The sequence below is a fragment of the Chrysemys picta genome, chromosome 4, assembly GCF_011386835.1.
Source record: "Chrysemys picta bellii isolate R12L10 chromosome 4, ASM1138683v2, whole genome shotgun sequence".
In the NCBI taxonomy this organism is placed as follows: Eukaryota; Metazoa; Chordata; order Testudines; family Emydidae; genus Chrysemys; species Chrysemys picta.
This window is the reverse complement of record NC_088794.1, coordinates 26,689,106-26,710,267: the sequence shown is the minus strand read 5'-3', so window position 1 is coordinate 26,710,267 and position 21,162 is coordinate 26,689,106. Positions and strand designations below refer to the sequence as shown.

General features: G+C 55.5%; 2 protein-coding genes across 14 annotated transcripts; one reads left to right on the top strand and one right to left on the bottom strand.

Moving 5' to 3' along the window:
* Positions 1-732: 732 nt before the first annotated feature.
* TMEM138 (transmembrane protein 138) lies at positions 733-7,571 on the bottom strand. Of its 4 annotated transcripts, none has more exons than XM_042858160.2 (6): positions 7,431-7,571; positions 6,781-6,925; positions 5,853-6,110; positions 5,000-5,171; positions 1,793-1,868; positions 733-1,460 (listed from the first exon to the last, which is right to left on the bottom strand). In XM_042858160.2, exons 3-6 carry the CDS (start codon positions 5,978-5,980, stop codon positions 1,348-1,350), a joined length of 489 nt encoding a protein of 162 aa, XP_042714094.1. In that variant the 5' UTR covers positions 5,981-6,110; positions 6,781-6,925; positions 7,431-7,571; the 3' UTR covers positions 733-1,347. The 4 variants fall into 4 exon arrangements, with proteins under 4 accessions (XP_042714094.1, XP_042714093.1, XP_065447890.1 ...); XM_042858159.2 differs by having other exon boundaries at positions 6,785-6,925; XM_065591818.1 differs by lacking the exon at positions 5,853-6,110 and having other exon boundaries at positions 6,785-6,925.
* Positions 7,535-20,138, top strand: LOC101935157 (lysosomal membrane ascorbate-dependent ferrireductase CYB561A3). Of its 10 annotated transcripts, XM_065591806.1 has the most exons (7): positions 7,662-7,779; positions 10,781-10,886; positions 15,129-15,335; positions 15,425-15,633; positions 15,758-15,912; positions 16,611-16,767; positions 17,337-20,138. In XM_065591806.1, the coding sequence occupies exons 2-7, from the start codon at positions 10,835-10,837 to the stop codon at positions 17,349-17,351; spliced, it is 795 nt and encodes a 264-aa protein (XP_065447878.1). In that variant the 5' UTR covers positions 7,662-7,779; positions 10,781-10,834; the 3' UTR covers positions 17,352-20,138. The 10 variants fall into 10 exon arrangements, with proteins under 10 accessions (XP_008172324.2, XP_005289285.2, XP_065447878.1 ...); XM_008174102.4 differs by lacking the exon at positions 10,781-10,886 and having other exon boundaries at positions 7,535-7,706; XM_005289228.5 differs by lacking the exon at positions 10,781-10,886 and having other exon boundaries at positions 7,642-7,779.
* The last annotated feature ends 1,024 nt before the right edge of the window (positions 20,139-21,162 follow it).

Below are 21,162 nucleotides of genomic sequence, written 5' to 3'. Positions count from 1 at the left end.
ACTCCCTTCTGCTCTGATCACCACAAAACACCACCCAGGCCCCTTCCTCTGGAGCAGGCAGCCTGGAAATAAACCAATGCTGAAAACACAGCTCACTGGCAAGCTGAAGGGTTTCTCCATCTAGCTGAGATCATTAGGCTAGCAAGTGCTTTATCTTCTCTCCCCTCCAAGATTGGAATGTCATGGGAAACAAGGGCTATGTTATGTGGGTCTACATGTAACTCTGCCTGCCCTATGTTACGGCACCATTCCCGATACACACCTCTGCCCTGGCCTTTACCAAGGCTCTGCACCTTGCTCAGCCCTCCAACAAGCTGATGGAGGAATTCAGCAGTTGCCCATTCAGTAATGCCTACTGTGTGGTAGGAACGCAGACCCTACTGCTACCACCGCCAGTCAAGGTGATCAGTATTGTCTTATTGTCTCCTGCCTACTGCTTACATTGTCAGCCCTTTAGGGTGGCAGCCATCTTTGTTCTGTGTTTCTGCAGTGGCTAGCTCAACAGGGCCCTGATCCATGACTGGAGAATGACTAAACATCACAGGCAGCTCAGCAGCTGCATGGAGAGTGTCTGTTCTGGCCATTGGACTCCTGCCCCCAGTAGGGGAATTAGCTGCAATGTGGGCTAGAACAGAACAGTGTTTTTTGGGGGGGGAGGGGGACACATACTCCTAGGATAGAACAGGGCCTCGGGTATGGAGGGTGCACCCAAAACATGCACACACAAGGACGTTTCTGGAAAATGAAGCCAATTTATTGTCTCATAATTTACAAAAATACGAAGGTACAAAAGGAGGGTCTACCACCAGGACAGGCCTAACGCTGCGCGGCTAGGACAGGCTGCGTCCTGGCACCTCATCCCACCAGATATGCAAAGCGGAGGCCAAATGGAGCCGATACCAACAGGACCCCATTGGTCAGGCGGCGAGTTAGCTGTGCGTAGGGCTGGTGGAAGGATTGTTCTGGATGAAGAGGAGCCATGCTGCAGTTACAGGACAGGAGTCCTCAGCCAAACCTGCTTGGCACTTCGGATCACTCCTCAGTGAGGGTCTAGAGAGAAAGGGGCAGGAACCGCTCGCTGATCTGCAAGAGGGGAGTGGAATGAGTTACTGGGGATGAGGGAGAGCCTGAGCGGGCAACCAGCAAAGCAGCAGGTGCGAGGATGACACGTCTCTTGATGGGATCTCTCCAGCCTGTTTAGTTCATGGGATGGAGTGTGAGACCAGGCTTGAGAGACACTGGCTTCTCAGACAGCTGATAGAGAGCGCAGGTGGAACGGGGGGCTCCATGCCAGCCAGCTGGGAGCAGCCACGGACCAGCCACGGCTCTGGGTCCTGGAGGAAGCCATCAGCTGCGGACCTGAGCAAACTCCTTGCGCAGCCATAGGGAGTCCTGGTAGAAGCGGGGGTCCCCCAGGTGCAAGGCCGTCCTCTTGTAGAAGTAGCAGTACAGCACGGCCACTGGGGACAGCGAGAGGAAGGTGAGACAACACAGCCGGCTAGGGAATGTCCTCTCCCCCACCCCATCCTCCACCTGCTGGATCACCCCAGTGTGCCCTGGGGACCTTCAGGACAGGCAGAGCCTCCCTGAGATCCAGCACCAATGGGAAGGGGTTGGTATGACTCATGGGAACATAAGAGCTGCCATTCCCTAACAAACCCACCGCAAGCCCAGCCTAGGGAGACTGCAGGGAAGGCAGATGGGGCCAGCCCACCGCCAGCTATGGTAGCTCTGCTCTGGGGCTGTGGTCTGTGTGTGCGTGTTGGGGTCCATGATGGAGCTTGGCCCTTACCCAGCCTCTGGAACACAAAGAGGGCCTGCAGCCCGTCCGTCCATACAAAGCGGGTGGAGTTTTTCCAGCGCAGGTTCTGAAGGAGAGAGAGAGGCACAAGGGAAATCAGGGGGCAGGAAACGGACACGTGAGCACCTGCCCAGCCCACCACAGAGCTCAGCACGCTGAGTCCCTTTACTCACTTCCTTGCTCCTTTCTTCTCCGGGCTGCTCCATTCAGTCACCTCCCCATGTCACTTACTCCAGATCCCCAGTGGGAAGCAGCTCCCTATCTCCCCAGGGTTAGAGGACTCCCCCTAGTGGCTGAGCCCCTCAGCAGGGGGAGAAATGCATTATTACTGTACTGATCCACTTTCCAAAACAACCCTTTCCCAACAAGAACCATCCCCCTCTCTGAGCCCATCCCTGGGGCCCAGCCGTCTAGAGGCTTCCCTCCTCCTCCCTACGAGCGGGGGTGTGAGTGGCAGGGAGCAGCTCAGGGAGCACACAAAGGTTAATCAGATCAGCGGATTTATACAGAACACCAAGACCCAGTCAAGCTTCCCAACACAGATCCTAGAAAATCCTCTTAAATCCCGCTGCCCAGCTACTCACTAACTCGGTGGCTTTGGGCAAGTCATCTAGGCCCAGTTCCTCAGAAGTATATAGGTGCCTAACTCCCACTGATTTCAATGGGAGTTAGGCACCTAAATACCCTTGAGGATTTGACCCTGAGCCCCTCTCTGTGCCTCAATGTCACCGTCTGTGCAGTGGCAGGGGGGAGGGAGGGAGGGGAGATGATGCTGGTGGCTCCCTGTTTCATGGGGGGGCGCTGGATGGCAGGTGTTCTGAAATTCCTGGCTGGGGGGTGCTGGAGCAGGGCAGAGGGGGACCACGGCATTCATGGCAGCAAAGGCAGCTGGTATCTGGCTGGCAGTGCCTCACCATGATGCTCTGTTCCAGCGGGTTACAAGCGTCAGTGGTTCTTATTACTGATGTTCTTCAGCACCAAACGGTCGAATCCAACACAAGAGGCTGGTTTATTATCCTGTGGCTTTGGGCCAGGTACTACTAGACTCAGCCAGCCGGTCACCCCAGTGCTCACCCCGGCGTCTCAGAGCCAAGCAGCAGCTCCAGCAGAGAAATGGGATTTGTGGAGCTAGCCCTTTAAGAGACTGGCAATGTCGCAGCAGGTAGCAGAGACAGACTCTGCGCTGTGGGTGAGATCAAAGGGGGGAGGGCGCAGTGCCTAAGAGACAGGGCAGGAAAGAGTTAATGGGAGTGGCGAGGAGGGGATGGTGGGTGTCTTGAGGATGGGGAGAGAGCAACCCTCCCTACCCTTCTCCTCCGAGGAGGGCAGGGCACAAGCAGAGCTGCCAGCAGCTGTGCTTGCTCCAACCCAAACTGGGACAGACACTCGCAGCCTGTAGCTGCTGCAACCAGCACTGGTTCCTGGTGGGGATTTATCCCATGCACTGCCCTGCGCGGACATTGGCACTGCTCACCCAAGGATTAGCCTTGTTGGTGGGGAAGCCATTCCAGCAAGACTCTAAAGCAGGCTTGGGAGCTTTCCAGGGCAAGTACCGACCAAGCCAGGCATCCGTGTAAACCCAACTCCCTAGGGCTCCCACACATGATCCAACCCAGGATGCAATTGTTAATCTGTTAGATCCTGATCAGAACCGGCGAGACCAGGAGCTGCTGCTCAGGGGGGAGCTGAAAAGGGAAGGAGGGGGATTTCAAAGGGAAAGGCTCTTGCTGTACTGCCCTCTCATGGATACCACAGTTGAGGACACAGGTCAGTTTCCACCCTAGCTCCAACAGTCCCCTGCCAGGAGGGTGTTCTCTGAGGCCTGGCTTCTGCTGAGCAGTGATTTGGGTTTTTAGATGGAGCAAAATCCCTTTGGGAGGAAGTGATAGGATATCAACAGACTGGCCAATGGCCCAAGCTGTGCCAGGAGGGAGTGGGCTACCACACTAGATGGATCAGTGCAGCCACTCCACCACCTCTTTAGGAGTGAACACCTCTGATTTCCCTACTGTGAGCATTCTGATCACTCCTGGGACCGCTCCTGAGGGCAGAACCAATGCCTCCACCATCCTCTGGCCCCAGCCGCCAAGGGAGGAGTTGGATTCAAATGTATTTTGAATCCCAAACTATCCCCCCTCCAAATAAACTCTCACTGTGGAGTTGCCTCCCCCAGCCATGTTTCCTACCATGGCATCAAGAGAGCACAAGGCCCAGGACACCAGCACCTGCCGATGGCCATGCAACAGGCTGCTGCGTGAGGCCCCACTCCTGCTCTCGGCAGTGGGGACTCTGCTTGAAGTGGCCAGGAGGGCTGCTCGCAGACCCGAGTCAGATTAGGTCCCCAAAGAGCCATAACTGACTATGCTGCCTAGTGGGAGGAGCAGCTCTCCCCAAATCTGGCAGATGGGGCGTGCTTCTGCCCAGCCCCACGGCCAATCTCCAAGAAGAGAGGGGGAGGCTGGGGAGGCACATGTGCCCCCAAAGAAAGGATCTGAGTTGGGGAGGAACAATGCTCCCTGTCACAAGTTGGGAGGAAGGTGCTGGGGAAGGGCTGCACGGAGCCCAGCTGAGCTCCCTCCAAGGGAGAGGAGAGGAAGTGGGGCTTGTATCCCTCCCCCGCTTCTACTCCAGGCCCAATCCCCCTGCTTGAAGCATGGGGTGAATCCCCCAATCAGCAAGGGCCCAGGTGCAAGGGTGCTTAGCGGCAGCTCCTGGTACCTCACTCCTCTCCTTAGAGTGCCCCACACTCTCCAGAGATGCGCTGCTGCCTCCTTGGGAGACGGACACGTTCCACAGAGCAGCAATCCTCCCTCTCTGGAGCTGCAAGGGGAGAGGGGCCCTGAGTGAAGCTCTGATCTCTCCAGGCTCAGGGGTCAGCCCTCCTCCCTCAGGATAAGCTGCTCTCCAGCAGGAGGCCAAGACAACACACTGCTTATAGAGTGTGGCAGGACTGGCTTGCTGCACAATGGGGAATTTTGGCCCTCTCTAAACCTTTATGCCAGAAGGGGGCTAGCAGAGCAGATGGATAGTGTCCAGCTGGGGCAGGACATCAGACCAGTGGGTGGTTCTGGGACTACAGGAAGTGGGTATCATATCAGATGCACCAGGCTCCCAGCTGCTCCGGAAGAGGGTGAGCTACCCATCTAGACAGATGTGTACAGCTGTTCCTACGCCCCCTGAGAACAAGCCCTGCCTTACCATGATCCAGATGTGGAAGGCGATGCTCAGAACCAAGTAAGCCGCCGACAGGACAATGGTCCCTTTAAACTTGTGGAAGAGGAGGTTGACCAGGCCGGCCTGGAAGACGAAGGTGTTGAAAAACATGAGGAAGATGATGATGATGTTGAAGAGGATGGCGATATCCTGGATGCTGCAGGGAGACAGATGCATGAGCACACTTCCAGAGACCACAGCCCTCCCTGGGGCCATGTGCTGGACACAGTGGCCAACACAAGCATTGCCCTCTGTCCTAGGGGGTGTCCCAGCTGCCCTGGCCTACACAGCAAAACACAAAGCCTGTGCTGGAACAACACCGTGCACCAGGCCCCTGGAAGGAGAGGCAGCCAGCTCTGGGTGGTTCCTCCAACCCAGGCAGCCCCTCCTAGTGCAGTAATTCCCTGCTTTGATAATTGATCTGGGCAGACACAGATGTTCTTCCCCAGATCTTTATGTAACTGACACTTGGCTTAGTGCCAAGAACACGGGCTGGCTCTGGGAATGGAGCCACTGTCCACAGACCAGATTCTCCCTGCAGCTACGCCTCCCTCCCCCCTGGCAGCTAGCAACTGATGCTTCAGAGGAAAGCAGTCAGGTACTGCTGCCCACTGCAGGGGAAGGAGGACAAAACCTTCCCCAAGTCCTCCCCCTCCACTCCATTGCCTCAGTGTGTCCTCTCATCCCCATTTTCTTGGCTACAGTGGCAGTGAGCTGGAAGAGAACCCAGGGCTCCTGACTCCCAGTCCCCTGCTCTAACCACTAGCCTGCACTCCCTCCCACAACTGAGAAGTGAACCCAGCTCTCCCAATACAACCGCTAGCCCCTGCTGCCTCACATGAAGAGCACAAGCTGGATGACGGGGGCTGTGCGGAGCAGCTCCGAGAAGGAGTTGACAAAGAGGTCATAGACGATCAGCAGGAACTGCAAGGAGAGCACCAGGCTGTAGTTACTAGTCCGGAGCATCTTCCTTTCCCAGGGCCCTCAGCGTGTGCATTCCAGAGAACAGAGCCAGCTCATCCTCAGGGCCAGAGGGGCTTCGGCTCCCCTCCTGCACCACAGCCTCTCCCTGCTCCCTACAGCTGAGCTCTGGAGTCTGGAAGAGAAGGTCAGAAAGGGTTTATCTCCAGCAGGGCCTGTGGCAAATGCCTACCTGACCTAGGGGTGAAGCTGCAGCTCAACCAAAAGCCAAGATTGGCCAGGGGTTCTCCCCAAACTGCTTCACATGCTCCCAGACAGTACCTGGGCCCAAATCCATCGGACCTTCTCAGTTTCAGCTAGCCAGCAGCCAAGCTCCAGGCTAGAGAGCAAAGATGTTTACAAGAGAACACCCTTAAGGGTCATAGCAGTAACCCTGGACTCCCTTCACCCAGAACACAGGCGCTCTCCTACCTAGGGGCTGCAGGCATACCAGGGAGAGGATCTCAGGGGCTCCATGCAGAGCCATGCCCTAACCCAGGGTGCTCTCTACCCTGTGAGTCATAGTCAGAGGGCTCTCGTTCTGCCTGACCCAGGTTACTTTAGGGTTATGGCAGGCCACAGACCGGCAGAGAATGCGTTTGGAGGAAGGTGGGGGGGGGGACATAACCCTGGAGGAAGAATAGAGGAGACAGAATCTTGGGGGGTTACAGATGCCCATAAGGGAAGAGGATCATAAATATATTTGGGTTTGGGAGCCAGCGGGGGCACAGCCACAATGGTAGTGGTGTGAAGGGACACGGGGTTGAGCAGAGGACAATGGGGTGATCTTATTTGGGGCAACTCACGCACAGCCTGAGACTGGAGCAGAGGGATCCTTCCTGGAGACTCAGGATCACCCCGGGCAGGGAAGAGGAGACAAGGAATAGGAGCTGAGGCAGGTTGCCACACCAGGGATGAGGTTTTACCCACCCGTGGGGAGGGGATATGGGTCTGTCCATAGGAGAAAAGAGGAAATGCAATTCAGAGCCAGCCAGCCCCCCCCCCGCCCCCCCGATTGCTATAACACATGTGTATGTGTGTACCGTACACCGCCTGGGGGTCGGGGTAACAAATTGGGTCACCCCCAGTGGGAGGGGCAACAATACTAGGGGATCGCACGTAGGTGGGGGCAGGAAGGCCAGGGCGAATCCCTGCCAACATTTACGGGGGCGGGGGGCGATTCTGGGACATCGTAATTGACATCCCTCTTAATTCAGCGCCTCCGGGGACTCGGGACACGGAGACCCAGGAGCTTTCTGATGCCTCCACACCTAGGGGCCCCCTCGGCCCCCCTCCAATGGTTCCGGCCAGGGAACCCCCCGAGCCCCGGCCCCCACCAGGAACCCCCCGGGCCTTGGTTGCATAACCAGGGCGCAGCGGCCCGATCGCGCCTCCTGCAGTTCCCCCGGGCGCAGCTGCCTTCCCCCAGCCAGGCCGGGCCGGGCCTCGCACGTACCTCGGGCCGCCATCTTCCATCCCCATGGAGACCGCACAGCCATTGGCGACCGGTCCGGCCGGCGGAACCGGAAGCGCTCAGATAGAACCCAGGGGCACCTCCGGATGCCTTGGATCATAGAGTGGGGCAGAGTTCTCGTCTCTATGAGCTGCGGAGGCTGCTGGACGGCGAAGACTCCGTTTCCCATAGTGCCGCGGGGGAGGGCGAGACTCGGAAGTGCCTGGCGCGGGGGCGTGGCTGTAAGGGGGAGGCGAGCCGACCGCGCGGCTGCTCATGGTGAGCCGCGGGGGTTCCGTGGACCCTTGGAACTACCGCTCCCAGCGTGCACCGCGGTGGGGCCGGACGAGAGGTGCGAGCTGGACGGGCGGTGGGGTGGACGCAGGGGAGGGGTCAGAGGACCAGTCCAAGGGGCAATGGGGGGCACTACTGTGGGGCAGCAGGTGACCTGGTGACCCCTCCCCCAGCCCAGTGAAATGTCCCAGCAGCACTCCCTTGGCATAGGGCCCCAGTTCCCCAGCCGGGCCTGGCTTTGACCCTTGGGTGGAGGCGTGAGGGGCTGGCCTGGCTGCAGGGAGCCCTGGCTCTAGGGTGACCAGATGTCCTGATTTTTGGGGCTTTTTCTTATATAGGCTCCTATTACCCTCCCACCCTGTCCCGATTTTTCACACTTGCTCTCTTGTTACCCTACCTGGTTCACTGGTGCCCCAAGGCCCACTTTTCATGGTGTGTTGGCCCCAGGCCTGCCCTCAGGGGACTGTGCGGATCCTGGGGACCTGGCATGCTAAAGGGGTTGCTCACAAGGGGCTAGTTACAGGCTGGGGGATAGGCACCCCTGCATCGCCAATGCCTTGCTCTGAATCCTGCTCTGTTAAATGGTGCCAGCTCACCCCTTTATTGTGAGTCTCATGATTCTTAGTGTTCGCTCGTAAGGCCTCAGCTGCTGGAGATTGCACAAGAATCAGCCCTTTTGAGTTAAGTAAGTTTCTAGCCGTCATGGTTGCAGAGAAAATCTGGAAATCGTGATGCTGCATGCTTCCGGAGACTCATACAGCACGAGGGAAATACAGTGAGCCTTGCATTCATTCACTTCATTTCTTGACCTCTTTTCCATTTACGCAGACCCAGAGGTGCCCATGATTCTTTGCCACTCCTTTGGGTCCATGACTTGGGTTCATAGGTCTAGGACTCGAAGTTCCAGCCCTTTTGTCAAACTTCTCTTGACTGACTCTGTTGTATCATTGGTCTTCCATGCCCTTTCTTGCTGTCCTCTCCTGTGCTTTCTTTGCTGGTCGTTCAAACGAGCTCTGGTGCTCTCCTGCCTATCTCTCATTGAGAGTCCCAAGTTCAACTTCCCCCTAACTTCTTCCCTGTGTGCTCTGTCTACTCTCTGCTTGCCTGCCATTCTCCTCACTATAGTATTTTCTGCTACCTATATCTTTTGTTTTCTCTTCCATCTCTGTAAGACCCACTGTTTCCAAACTAGAGCAGGCAGGGACAAATGCAGGCAGCATACACTTTTCCTTGCAGCTTGTTAGTTAATTGCCACTCCCCCAGTACTCCTGCCACTTTTTTCACTGCGGCCCATGCACATTGGGTTCTTTCCCTCTCCCCACCCTCCAGTGGTACTAAGTGTATTTCCCAAGTACACAAATTCTTCTGATTCAGCATCTCTCCTGAAACTTCTATCAACAGCTCTTCTTCAGCCTTGCCTACTTGCACAACTTCAGTTATCTTTATGTTTAGCTTCAAACACAGAGGCCCACTCTCATAAGATATTTAATAATTCCTCTCTGCTGTCAACTAAAAGGGCCAGGTCACCAGCATACCTTAGTTTTCTCTGTGTCTCCACAGACTTGGTTCTCCTACTAATTAACGCCATAACTAGGATGAAGAGAAGTGGACTCAGCATACCGCCTTGTCTCAATCTGATTGTCACTTCAAAATTCTGAATCGCATGTATAGTTTTCACCTTAGCTGTTGACCCTTGATACAGCTAGTTTATCATCTCCACTTCTTGAACACCCCTGCCCATCTATCTTAATACTGCAAACACCAGCTCCCATGGAACCAAGTCATACACTTTCTCCAGATCAATAAATGCTACATAGTAGTTATGCCCTCCACTTATCATTCTTCTAAACTTCTGTCTCATTAACAATATTGTGTCTATTGACTCCTTCCCTTCCTAAAGCCATGTTGCTTCTCTCCTATATTCTCCACCTTGCACCTCATCCTTGCCTTCAAAATTCTCTCCAGGACTTTGAGGCTGACTTAACAAGGTGATGCTGTGACAGCAGTTCAGATCAAACATTTGCATCACCTTTACCCTTCCAGAGAGGCACAATCAACCCTATTCTCCAGTCATTTGGTATCCTAGCTTGATCCCAGCAAACTCTGAGTAATCTGTGATGCCACTTTACTCCAGTATTTCCAACTACCTTGATCATACCAACAATTATTTCATCTTCTCCAAATGCTTTACCATTCTTCATCCTATTCAATCTCTTATATACCTTTGGAGGCTTCCCCAAAATTATCAGCAGTGCTTGCACTTGTAACTCTCTTCTCATTTAACAGCCTTTAGAATTATTTTTTCCATAGCTCCTACAACTTGTTTGGGGTTAGTCACCACCACACAGTACCTATCCTTCACATATGAAGATTTCTTCATTTCTTGTGCTTTAGTGTTCCTTTTTTTTTTTTTTTTTTTGCCAACCCAAAAACCGATTTCCTGCCATCATCTTCCTGCAGTTTTCTGTTTAATTCCTCTTTAGCCTCCATTCTTGCCTTAGCAACTGCCTTTGTAGCCTTCTTTGGCCTGTTTGTGTGCATTTTTTGATGGTCTCATTATCATGACCTGCTCTCTCAAGCTCCTTTGAGTCATTCATTCTTTTTTGTTTCTCTTGCACTTCAGATTTCTCCCACCAGCTTGTTCTCCCCAAATTTATTTATTTATTTATTTTAAAAAGGCCTTATGATTTTTTAAGGCACTCTCATGATTTTTTAGGACTGGACCTGTAACTTTTGGATGCTTGGAGTTGGTGCTATTGTGTGAGACTGGACACGGGACTGGGCTTTCTGTCCTTTTTGAAATCCTCTCAGCATCTCTGGAGCATCCTCTCCCGAAGGGTTTGGGTTGGAATTGCTCCATTTGGGTGGGGGGCAGCAGGAGTCCTGCTGATCCTCCCTCAGCTTTGTGCGTTTAGCAGGGGGCTGGGAACCAGCAGCTCTTGGGTATAATAGACAATATGTTTGTACAGCACTTTCCCTCCAGCTCTCTCAAAGTGCTTTATGCATTCCAGCCCTTCCTGGGCAACAGGCAAGCATCACAATCCATGTTTTTCTGGTAGGGAAGATGAGGCTGAGGGGCTACAGAGTGAGTCGGGGCAAAGCCATTGGTGCAAATGATCACGAGTGCTACCGCTGTGCATGATGCTGATTGGTTCCTGCCGAGAGGTACTTACTGTTTTGTCCGATTGCTTAGCAGTTGTATCTAACCTCTCAATGCACAAACACATTGAGATCCTGACTAGGAAATGGTGCTCTTCACATACATGCTGAAGACCATTATTGCAGAAGCTCCAATCAGAATCCGGTGTCCTATTGTGCTGAGCACTGGATGCAAGTAAGAGGGCATAAAACTTGCCTTAAAGAGCTTTCAACTCCTAGACTCCTTTCCTGACCTCCAGGCATTTTAACTGCTGATCATCCAGCAGGCAGGATTCCTGTGGCTGCAGACATTAAACTCTGTATCACCGCACGGTTAGTCCATGTGTGCTCATCTGCATAAACCCCAGTGGATAGGACTGAAGGTCCCTGGATCTGCAGACATGTGAGAGGTATGACACTAGACTGGGATACACAAAGTGAGGCCCAGGGCCTATTGGAGTTTGCAGCCACCCACTCCCAGAGATCATTGGGAGGCTGTAGTGTTCACTGCTGGTAATCTCACCCATGAGCAGCTCTTTTCCTCCCTTGAGGTGGCTGGGTGTATTTTTGGTGGAGGATGCAGATCTCTAAGCAAATGAGATGCCACCCCCCAGTTCCTGAGAACTTGCTAGTGTGCACTTAGTCATAGGGTTGGCGGAACCCTGTGTGGAGAGTCTGTCCCATTGCAGAGAGATGTCTCTCCTGATGGCGTCAGCTCAGCACAAGGCCAGCCTGGGAGTGCTGTAGGGCAGTGTTACATGTTACTTGATTCCACACAGGGCTACCAGGGTGAAATATAATGGCCTACTTGTGACCTTAAGAACCCCTCAGCGCCACTTGACACAGGGTTACAAGAATATCCTGGTGCGTATAGGTGGGCAAGGTAATATCTTTTATTAGCAGAGGTGAAAGTAACACTCAGCACTTACCAGTACGGGGGCCGGTGCCTCGGGCGGAAGGGGAGGGGCTACGGTTCAGCGTCCGCCAGCCAGCCAGCCGGTCCATGCTGCCTGGCCCGCACCGCCCAGGGCTCCAGCGGCGATTTAAAGGGCCGGGGCTCCGGTCACTGCTGCTGTGCTAGCGGCCGGAGCCCTGGGACCTTTTAAATTGCTGGTCCCAGGGCAGCTGCTCCTTTTGCCCCTCCCCCCCCCTCGGCAGCCCGGGGGGGCAAAAGGGGCAATGATGTTAAAGCGCTGCCGTGGCAAAGGACCCTGCTTAAAGTGTTGCCGCGGCAGCGCTTTAACGTCTACTGCTACGAGCCAGTACCGGCAGCCACTTTTTACCGGTAGGCCGTACCAGTCCATACCGGCTTACTTCCACCCATTTATTTGATTAATTTCTGCTGGTGAAAGAGACAAGCTTTCGAGCTACACTGAGCTCTTCTTCAGGTCTGGCTTTTCTGTTGGACACAGGCATGTCTAGTCACCTGTCTGCTGACGTCTAAATCAAGCAGTGTAAGCTGACACAGTGGAAACCCACCGTCACAGAGTCAACAGGGGGCTATGACAACGACAGGATAGCAAAACACAGGACAATAAGCCCCAGGGGTTATGCTGACTCGGGGTACAAACAGTGAACTCTGGGGAAGGCAAGGAAGACATCCCTTTGTCCTGCACCTAGGAAGTAATTGGGCAGTGCAGTTACTTTCACGAAAACGGGATCACAGCCTTGCCTGAAACGCTGCGAAGGATGTTTGGGTGAGATATAATGTCTTTAGATGGAAGGTTAGCCTGCTCAGTTTAGTCTCTAGGAATCGTGTTATGATTTTATTTTATATGTAACCCTTTTGTTTCCATCATCCTTACTCATGATCTCTTGAATCTTGAGTAGTTTATCATCCTTATTTCCACTGTAAATATATCTCAGTGCTGTGGTATTAGACCAGGAGCTGATCCGGAGCTGGTGTGAGCGCAGTTCCCGTGGGGACAGTAGAGCTGGTATTACTGTGGGTGTTCAGTGGAGAAGAGGCTGGATATCATAGGGGAAGCTTCGAAGGGGCCCGGGGTGCACTGATTGTTAACTTGCAAGGCAAAGTGAGGACTGGCCTAGCCCAGCGGAGATGGTTTTGGTGGCTAACAGGCTGGCGGTGTCAGGGGGCTATCACCCAGCTAAGCACAAGCAAGGCTCCCTGTGGCTGGCAGCTGGAGGTGACTCAGTCCTGGTCGCCCCAAGAATGGTCACCCAGTGTTTCACAGGAGGTCAGACTAGATCAGGGGTTCTCAAACTGGGGGTTGGGACCCCTCAGGGGGTCACAAGGTTATTACATGGAGGGTTGCGAGCTGTCAGCCTCCACCCCAAACCCTGCTTTGCCTCCTGCATTTATAATGGTGTTAAATATATTTAAAAGTGTTTTTAATTTATAAGGGGGAGGGTCGCACTCAGAGGCTTGCTATGTGAAAGGAGTCACCAGTACAAAAGAACCACTGGAGAGCACCACTGGACTAGATGATCTAATAATCTCTTCTGGCTTTAAAGACTCAATCTCTGGTGGGGGAGGGGGTGGTACAGGAACAGCATAGTTGGATACTGTCAGAAATAGGGTGCAGAGTTGGAGAGGGCCCTGTGATGGGAATAGCAGGGGGTGCTGCAGGGCAGGATTGAGCATTGGGTGAGTGAGGCAGGGGGATCAGCCCCACTCCCATGTATGATGTCCCTCCCCCGAGCTCTCTACTGTTGGTCTCAGGTGCCTTTAGCTCTGTGCTCCTCCCCCTCCCAGTGGCTGTGCAGTGCTGATCTGAAAGCAGAAGTTGGGAGGGTCTCATGACCCGCTGCCTCCCCACAGGAAGTGCCAAGCACAGGTGCAGCCACTAGGGTGGCAGGCAGGAGGCTCGGTGACTGTGACGAGGGCCCTTCCTTTCTCTCTGGGCGCTGGGGGAGTGGGTGGTGTTTTGGAGGATCTGAAACCCCTGGGCTGGAGATAGCTCCCTCTCTGTGGCTGGTCAGGTTGTGTTTTCCACGTGGGAAGGCTGCTGGACTCTACTTGTGCTTCTGGTGCCAGCTGGTGATCTGGCCAGCCCATTGTGGATACTCGTGGCAGCTGGTGGGAGAGCCTTCGGTGCTGCGGGGGCTGGGTCCGTGTCATGCTGGTTGCTGGCGTGTGGGCACAGCATCCCCAAAGCCCAGCTCCTGGCTGTTGGGTTTGATTGGCTCAGCACAGGTCTTCAGAGTGTGAGTGCTGTAGGGCAGGGACTCCTTGGGGAGGAGGGGGGAGAACAGGGCTCTTCTCTACTTGGGAACCTGGGATCCCTGCTGTCCTCCAGGGGAAGGGGAGTGAAGGCTGCAGGGTGGGCAGAGGCCTCTCTTGCCCTCTGAACTCTAGCTGCAGAGGTTTGATTATCTAAAATCATCTCTGTCTCTGGAGACTTTCCCTGCCAGCTCCCAACCAGAAGGATCCGTTCTGGTTGGGTTCAGGGCAGTTGGCTGCTCCTCCCCGCCCACCTGCAGCTTGTTACTTAAGGCTGCACTTAAAGCAGCTGTTGATCCGGTCTGATTAACTCTGGGGCTCCGCCTGCTCCTGGTTCTATAACCAGCCTTCTGAGACAGGAGGGCATTGGCTGACAGCAGTTGGCAGAGGTTGGTGGAGGTGAGGGAGGGCGGATGAGGAGCGGCTGGAGCCAGGTGGAGGTTGGAGGGAGGGCTGGCAGGCAAGGGGCTGCTGGAGAGGGAAGGAGGGAAAGTGAGGCCAGTGGAGAGGCAGGGTGAGGGGCGGCTGGAGCTGGGTGGGGAGGGTGGGCGGGTGAGGGGCGTCCAGAGCCAGGCGGGGAGGGTGGGCGGGTGAGGAGCGGGCGAGGGGCCTCCGGAGACCGGTGGAGGGCAGGTGGGCGAGGAGCGGATGGAGCCCAGTGGAGGGGAGGGAGCGAGAGAGGGAAGGCGGGCAGGTGAGGGGTGGCTAGAGCCCGGCGGAGGGAGGGGAGGCCGGGCGGGTGAGGGGTGGCTGGAGAGGAGGGAGGCCAGGCAAGTGGGTGAGGGGTGGACGGAGTTCGGCGGGTGAAGGGTGGCTGGAGAGGAGGGAGGCTGAGTGGGTGGGCGAGGGTGGCCAGAGCCCAGTGGAGGGAAGACAGGTGGGCGAGTGAGGGGCAGACGGAGCCCTACGGAGGAGAGGGAGGGAGGGCGGGTGAGGGGTGGCAGGTCAGGGAGGGAGGGTGGGCGAGAGGCAGCAGAGCCTAGTGGGCTGTGCAGGGTCTGGCGTGGGGGGCAGCGATTTGCTCAGAGTGCAGCAGGGCACAGGCTGGGCAGTACAATCGGCTGGCATGGTATTTCCCCCCTCAGGTGCAGTCCCTGCTGCTGGAGTGATGCCCACCTTCCAGTTCTTGCCCTTCTCGGCCCTGCTGGGCACCCTGGGGCTCCTGTGTGTGGTGTTCACAGGGTTCTGGTCCCAGCACTGGCGCGGAGGCTTTGCCTGGGATGGCTCCACCAAGATGTTTAACTGGCACCCCATCTGCATGGTGACAGGCATGCTGGTTCTGTATGGGGCGGGTAAGTGGGTGCTGTCCCTGGGGGTGCGTCGGGGGCTGGGATGTGGATACAAGGGTTGCTCTGAGTGTGCCGGCCTCTCTCCCCTGCAGCGGTGCTGGTGTACCGGGTGCCCAGCTCCTGGGCGGGCCCCAAGCTCCCGTGGAAGCTGCTGCACGCGGCGCTGACCCTAGCAGCCTTTGTCCTGGTCGTGCTGGGGCTCGTTGCCGTCTTCGGGTTCCACAATGCCCAGGGCACCCCCAACATGTACTCGCTGCACAGCTGGCTGGGGCTGGCAGCTGTGCTGTTCTTCTCTTGCCAGGTGGGTGCCCAGCCTCCCCCTCTGATGCCCAGCTCTGCCCTGGCTCCCCCTCTTGCTGTTGGCTGCCTGTGCCATGGCTTGATCCACTCTGTGCTCCAAACTCTTCTCTGTTCCCCCATCCTAGTGGCTCATGGGGTTCACTGCCTTCCTGTTACCCTGGTCCCCTGCCTGGCTGCGGATCATCTACAAGCCTGTTCACGTCTTCTTCGGCTCCACCATCCTCGCGCTGGCCATGGCAGCATCCATCTCCGGCATCAACGAGAAGCTCTTCTTCAGCCTGTGAGTGCCAGAGCTGGTGTGGGGTGTGTGGGCCTCCATTCGGCCTAGGGCTTCCCCCACCACTCCTAAGAGCTGGGCCAAACCAGGGTCCATCTTGCCCAGTGTCTTGTCTCTGACAGTGGCCCATACCAGAGCTTTGGGGGAGTGCACTGAACAGCACAGTGACCCACCCCTGTCTTCCACTCTTGGCTTATGTTAGTCAGAGCTCTGGAGTCACCCCAAGCATGGGTAGGGTCACCTCCCCCCACCACACATACACACTGTGTGACTGAGAGATGCCAGCAAGCGGCTGAATGGTGACAGCCCCAGAAAGGAAGATCTAAGGGCTGCGCAGGCTCGGTGCAGAGAGGATAACTAAGGGGAGACTTGGGAAGCGTCCCCAGCTCTAGGTAACTGTTCAAGAGGATGGGGAGCTGCTGTTACGGGTGGGAGTGGGTTGTGAAGATGACTGGGCAAGGTGCCCAAGGAAGGGCTAGAACCTCCTGCCCTGGAGATGGGTTGAGGCATGGCTGGATCTCACAGGGCCCGATAGATGCTCCAGGAAGTGGGAGAGGCCCCTCCCCACCCATCTGAGGGAGTGCTGGCAGGGTTTCCCCCTCCAGGGGCTCTCCAGAGGGAGCTGGGATCGTAAGGGGCGAGGGTGCTTGCACTGGTGCTGGCTCCGAATGAAAGTGGTGGCTCCATCTTTTCTCTCTCAGGACGAACAAGACGGTTCCCTACGCTAAACTCCCCCCTGAGGCCTGGTTCGCCAATTCTCTGGGGATGCTGATCTTGGTCTTTGGGTTGCTGGTGCTGTGGGCTCTTGCCACGCCGGCCTGGAAGCGCCCAGAGTCAGAGTCACTGGAGGACCGACAGGTACCAAGTCCGCGTTGCTGATGGCCCAGGACATGGGCACTGTGGAGGAGTAGCAGCGTGGGCAGGAGGGGATGTTGTGGGGTTGAGGATCGGGGAGGAGTTGGGCATGTGGAGTGTTGCAGTTAGGCCAGGTTTAGGGCGGATGAGGGAGGGGAAGAGTGGGTGCAATGTTCCCTCTAAATATTTTACATCCATGTGCGGAATTACCTTTATGTGCATCAATATGGAGGTGATATGTGGCGGGGGTGGGGCTGAGGGGTTCGGCGTGTGGGGAGGAGTGGTAGGGGAAGGGTGGGAGATGAGATTGGAAACATGGGCAAGAAATAACGAGTCAACTCGCCGCTGATCTGCCTGGGAAGACACCTGCTAATGTGACGAGCCAGGAAACCGGCGGCTCAGCCAGTGGGGCAGATGGGGGCAGCAATCAGACAGGAATGTCCAGTACAGGATGGTGGCACCAAGGCCAGGGCGGTTTTGGAGCCACCCTGGTGGAGCAGCAATATGTGGTGCTGGAAGCGACTCAGTGCTGGGCGAGGGGGGTGCCTTGCTCATGGCCTCTCTCTCCGCAGCCCCTACTCCATTAGGACAAGTGAAGCAGCTGCCTGGAGGAGGAGCCGCTGCCCAGACTCTCCGGTGAGAAGGGCAGCTTTGTGCTCCTGCAGTTGGCGCTGAGCCATCTCCGGAGCCTGGCCAGCACGGAGCCGAGGGGTGGAGGTGCTCTCCTTGCTCCCTCACCACCCAGCTGCTCTCCCGGATCCCTGGCTCTTGCCACTCCTCTGCCTTCTGCTCTGGGTTCCTGCATGTGCTGCTTCTTCCTGGGATTCACCAGGCAGCCTTGGCCCCTCTTGCCATTGTGCTGCTGTGCCTTAGGGGCCCTGGCTGACGCTACGGCCTAGATCAAGTCGCCTGAACTAAAATAAAAGCCTGCTTTGTGGCGCTTGCCCTGGCGTCGGCTCTGCAGGAGGCAGGGGCTGGTTGTGTGTAAGGAGCCTGTGCTGGCCGCTCAGCTGTAGCAGCGTGCATGCGTCTGGGGCATCAGTGTGCCAAGCTCCAGCCAGCTTCCCTTTCCCACTGCCAGCTTAGCACCCACTTCTGCTCTCTGGCGCTGTCCCCTGCTACCTTGGGAGAGTCTCTGCTAGGGCTCAGAGCTAGGGTGACCAGATGTCCTGATTTTATAGGGACAGTCCCGATTTTGTGGTCTTTTTCCTATATAGGTTCCTATTACCCCCCACTCCCTGCCTTGATTTTTCACACTTGCTGTCTGGTCATCCTACTCAGAGCATTTGCTCTCCATGGGGTTTGCTTCCAGCCCTGGTCATACTCCCTCTCCCTTGTCCCAGCTCTTTGAGTGGAGGAAGCAGTCACATTTCCTCCTGCCAGGAGAGGGCTGCAGAGCAGGAAGCTGTTGTCCATGCATCGCTGTGATGTGCAGGTGGGCTGGGGAGTCCGGCTGCAGTGCCTGACTGCCCTGGGGATGCTAAGGTGGGAGGAGCTGTCCAGGGCCATGCTGTTCACTCCTCTGCCCAGGATCCACAGATAAACTCTGTACTGAGCTTCTCTAACTAGTAAAACAGCTCAGGCTCAGAATCCACTCACCTGCAGCTCTCCGTTTGGATCTAGGCTGTATTGCCGTCTCTGGTGCTGTATCACAGCTCCACCCTGCACAGTCCTACACCAGGCTCCGGTCTGCCTTTCCTACCTCACCTGGGGTGTCTGGCTCTGGCCTCAGCTGTGCTGAGCCCTGAAAGCCACTCCAGCAAAAATTTCCAAGTGGTTGGGCCTGGAGGCTCTCTAGTGCCTGGCCAATTCACAGTCTTCCTGGCTGGCCTCTCCCAGGTCCCGGCTCAGCGCGGGCAGGCACCGTGAGCTGTATCTCCTCCCAGTGCCTACACGCTACCATTGGCATGATGTAATTTGGGGGCTGTACAACAGACACTCACTGTCTGGTACCTGACCCAGCCAGCACTAATGAAAATGGACTCATAGCTTACGCATCCTTTGGTGGCATCTGCCACAAGCTGCTCAGAAGCTTTGAGACAAGATCCTGTCCATTCTGGGCACTGGATCTGCCGGGGTGGTGTGGGGTCCCCATGAAGCAGATACTTCACTCTGGTTTAAGGATTCATGTACAGGATTAGGGCTAAATTGTTCTCCAGGTATTAATCCCTCCCATCCCCACATGGTGTAACAGACAGGGGCATGGTGGGAAGGGTTCAGACCCCCCAGAGAAGGGCAGACAGGAAGTATGGTTGACTCAATGGGGAATATTTCCCCATGACTGATTGCAGGGGGGTGGGACGGGTGGCCCTTCCTATCCTCTATGGCTGTGCATTCTGCTTCTCTGGGTGTGTGCTATTGCGGTAGGTTGGGAGTGAGCCCACATGGCTCAAACTGAGATCTTAGGAAGACACTGGAGGCTTCCTTAGAAGTGTTTCCAGAGAGAGGCAATTAAATGTATTTGTTGTATGTGAGAAGCTGCCCAGCCCAGGGGGTTTGATAGCATCCACACAGAGGCTCAGTACATGCTACTGGAGAGGTGGAATGCAGCTACAGCTGGTTGGAATTTGAGTTTTCTGTCCCCTGGGAAATTCTCAGACTTCCAAATCTCTGGCTTTGTTCTGAGCTGGGATGCTAAATCGGTGGCGGGACTCCGTGTGACACACAGCACGGTGAGGATTTCAGTTTGATGGTCTCAACACCTTTTGATGGGGCAATGCTTCAGTTTGGCTTGTTATCTAGAAGTGAAATGTTTGACAGGGATGATTTCCCCCAAATGTCCAGCTAACTCCAGGCATTCCCCAAAATGCACTGACTGTGTCAATCAGCTCTTTCTGATGGAAAACTGTTTGTGGAAAATGTCCAACCAGCTCTGTAGACAACCTTGAAAAATCAGGTGGCCCTAGGCTGAAGGGGAAAAAAGAGGCCAAAGCAGACAGTGGGAGCAATTGGAGCAGCTGCCCCTGTACCCAGGATGCAATCCAGCATCATCCCATTGAGTACTGGGGCTTACGGGAATGAATTAGTGACTGTTGCAAAGAGAACTCATGGGGTGTAGCCTGGACATCTACCTAACTCCAGGGAAAGGAGCTGGCTGCTGAGTCCTTGCTAAGAGTTCATGACTTAAAGCTCCAAACGGGGAAGTGTATTTCCAGCCTGCGGTGTGTGTGTGTGTCTCTCTCTCTCTCATAAGCTTGGCTGAAGTGTGTGGCTTCCCCCGGGCTTTGTCTCCTAGCTCTAGCATTAGCCATGTTAATATCTGGGGTACTTCTGATGTCTTGCTGGGAAACTGTACACCTGAATAGGCTATTTTGAAACGCTGGGGCCTCGGTGGTGGTACTACCCTTTGTTTAATAAATAGCACTGTTTTGGAATTGGAGTCAAGGGGGTGTCTTCTTGGGGGAGGGTGGAAACCGAGCCTCCTAAAAACCAGCTGTTGCTCAATATGCTTAGTGCTGGGAGTAACTGGCTGGAGCTGAGCAAAGGTAATAGGGAGGTTGGCCTTTCAGGTACATTTCCCCCCACCAAGCTCTAACAGTCTGGGAGTAAGGCCACCCTTATCGATCCGGCTCCTCAGAGCAAGGCAGGACAAAGAGCCTAGTGCTGCAGGCTGCTGGGGTGAAGATACTCCTTTTAACAATTCAACTCCATGAACTGGCTGGTGCCGGCAGGGTGCTCTGATCTGTTGGCTTGATGAATTAGCCCTCTGCCTCAAATGCCCTGTGCTCAGCTGCAAACCCTTCTCCAGCAGAGAGGAAGGGGTGTGTGTATTGCAGCCCTGCCCAGAGCTGGATTTCCTCATTGCTCTAATTCTAGCACATTGGTTGCTCACTTTCCCCTGTGCTAGTTACCTGGGCTCATGTCTCAAACCCCTCCTGCCCCCAGCAATGCTGCCATGTCATGGCTTAGCTGGAGCTATGAATTGTGCTGGCAGCTGGAAGAGCTGCTTCTGGCAGGTAACAGCTAGTGCCACAATCTCCCTTCTGTGGGAGGATCCAGGAAAAGGATAATCTCCCTGCCACTCCTAGGTCCCTTTCAGCCTGTTCCTGGACTCTGCTCAGCTCAGGCCCTTCCCCCAGCTGGTGCAGTGTTTGCCTGTGGCAACATCCAGCTGGTCCCTCCATGTGCTGGTCCATGCTCCAGGAAGCAGACCTTGCCTGGTTGGATTCATGACAATGCACACCACGTGCTGGCAGTGCCTCGCCCTGTTTCATAATCCCATAGCAGCCTGCAAACCTTGCTGGCTGGATGGGGTGGAGTGGGGATGGCCCTTGGCCTGGCGCAATCCTCCTGCAGTGCTATGTGACCTGTGCAGCTGGGCTGGTGCCAGCTCCTGCTCTCCCAGGGCACATGGGCTGAGTGAGTTTCTCCAGTGGCAGCTTTCAGGGTGGTACATTG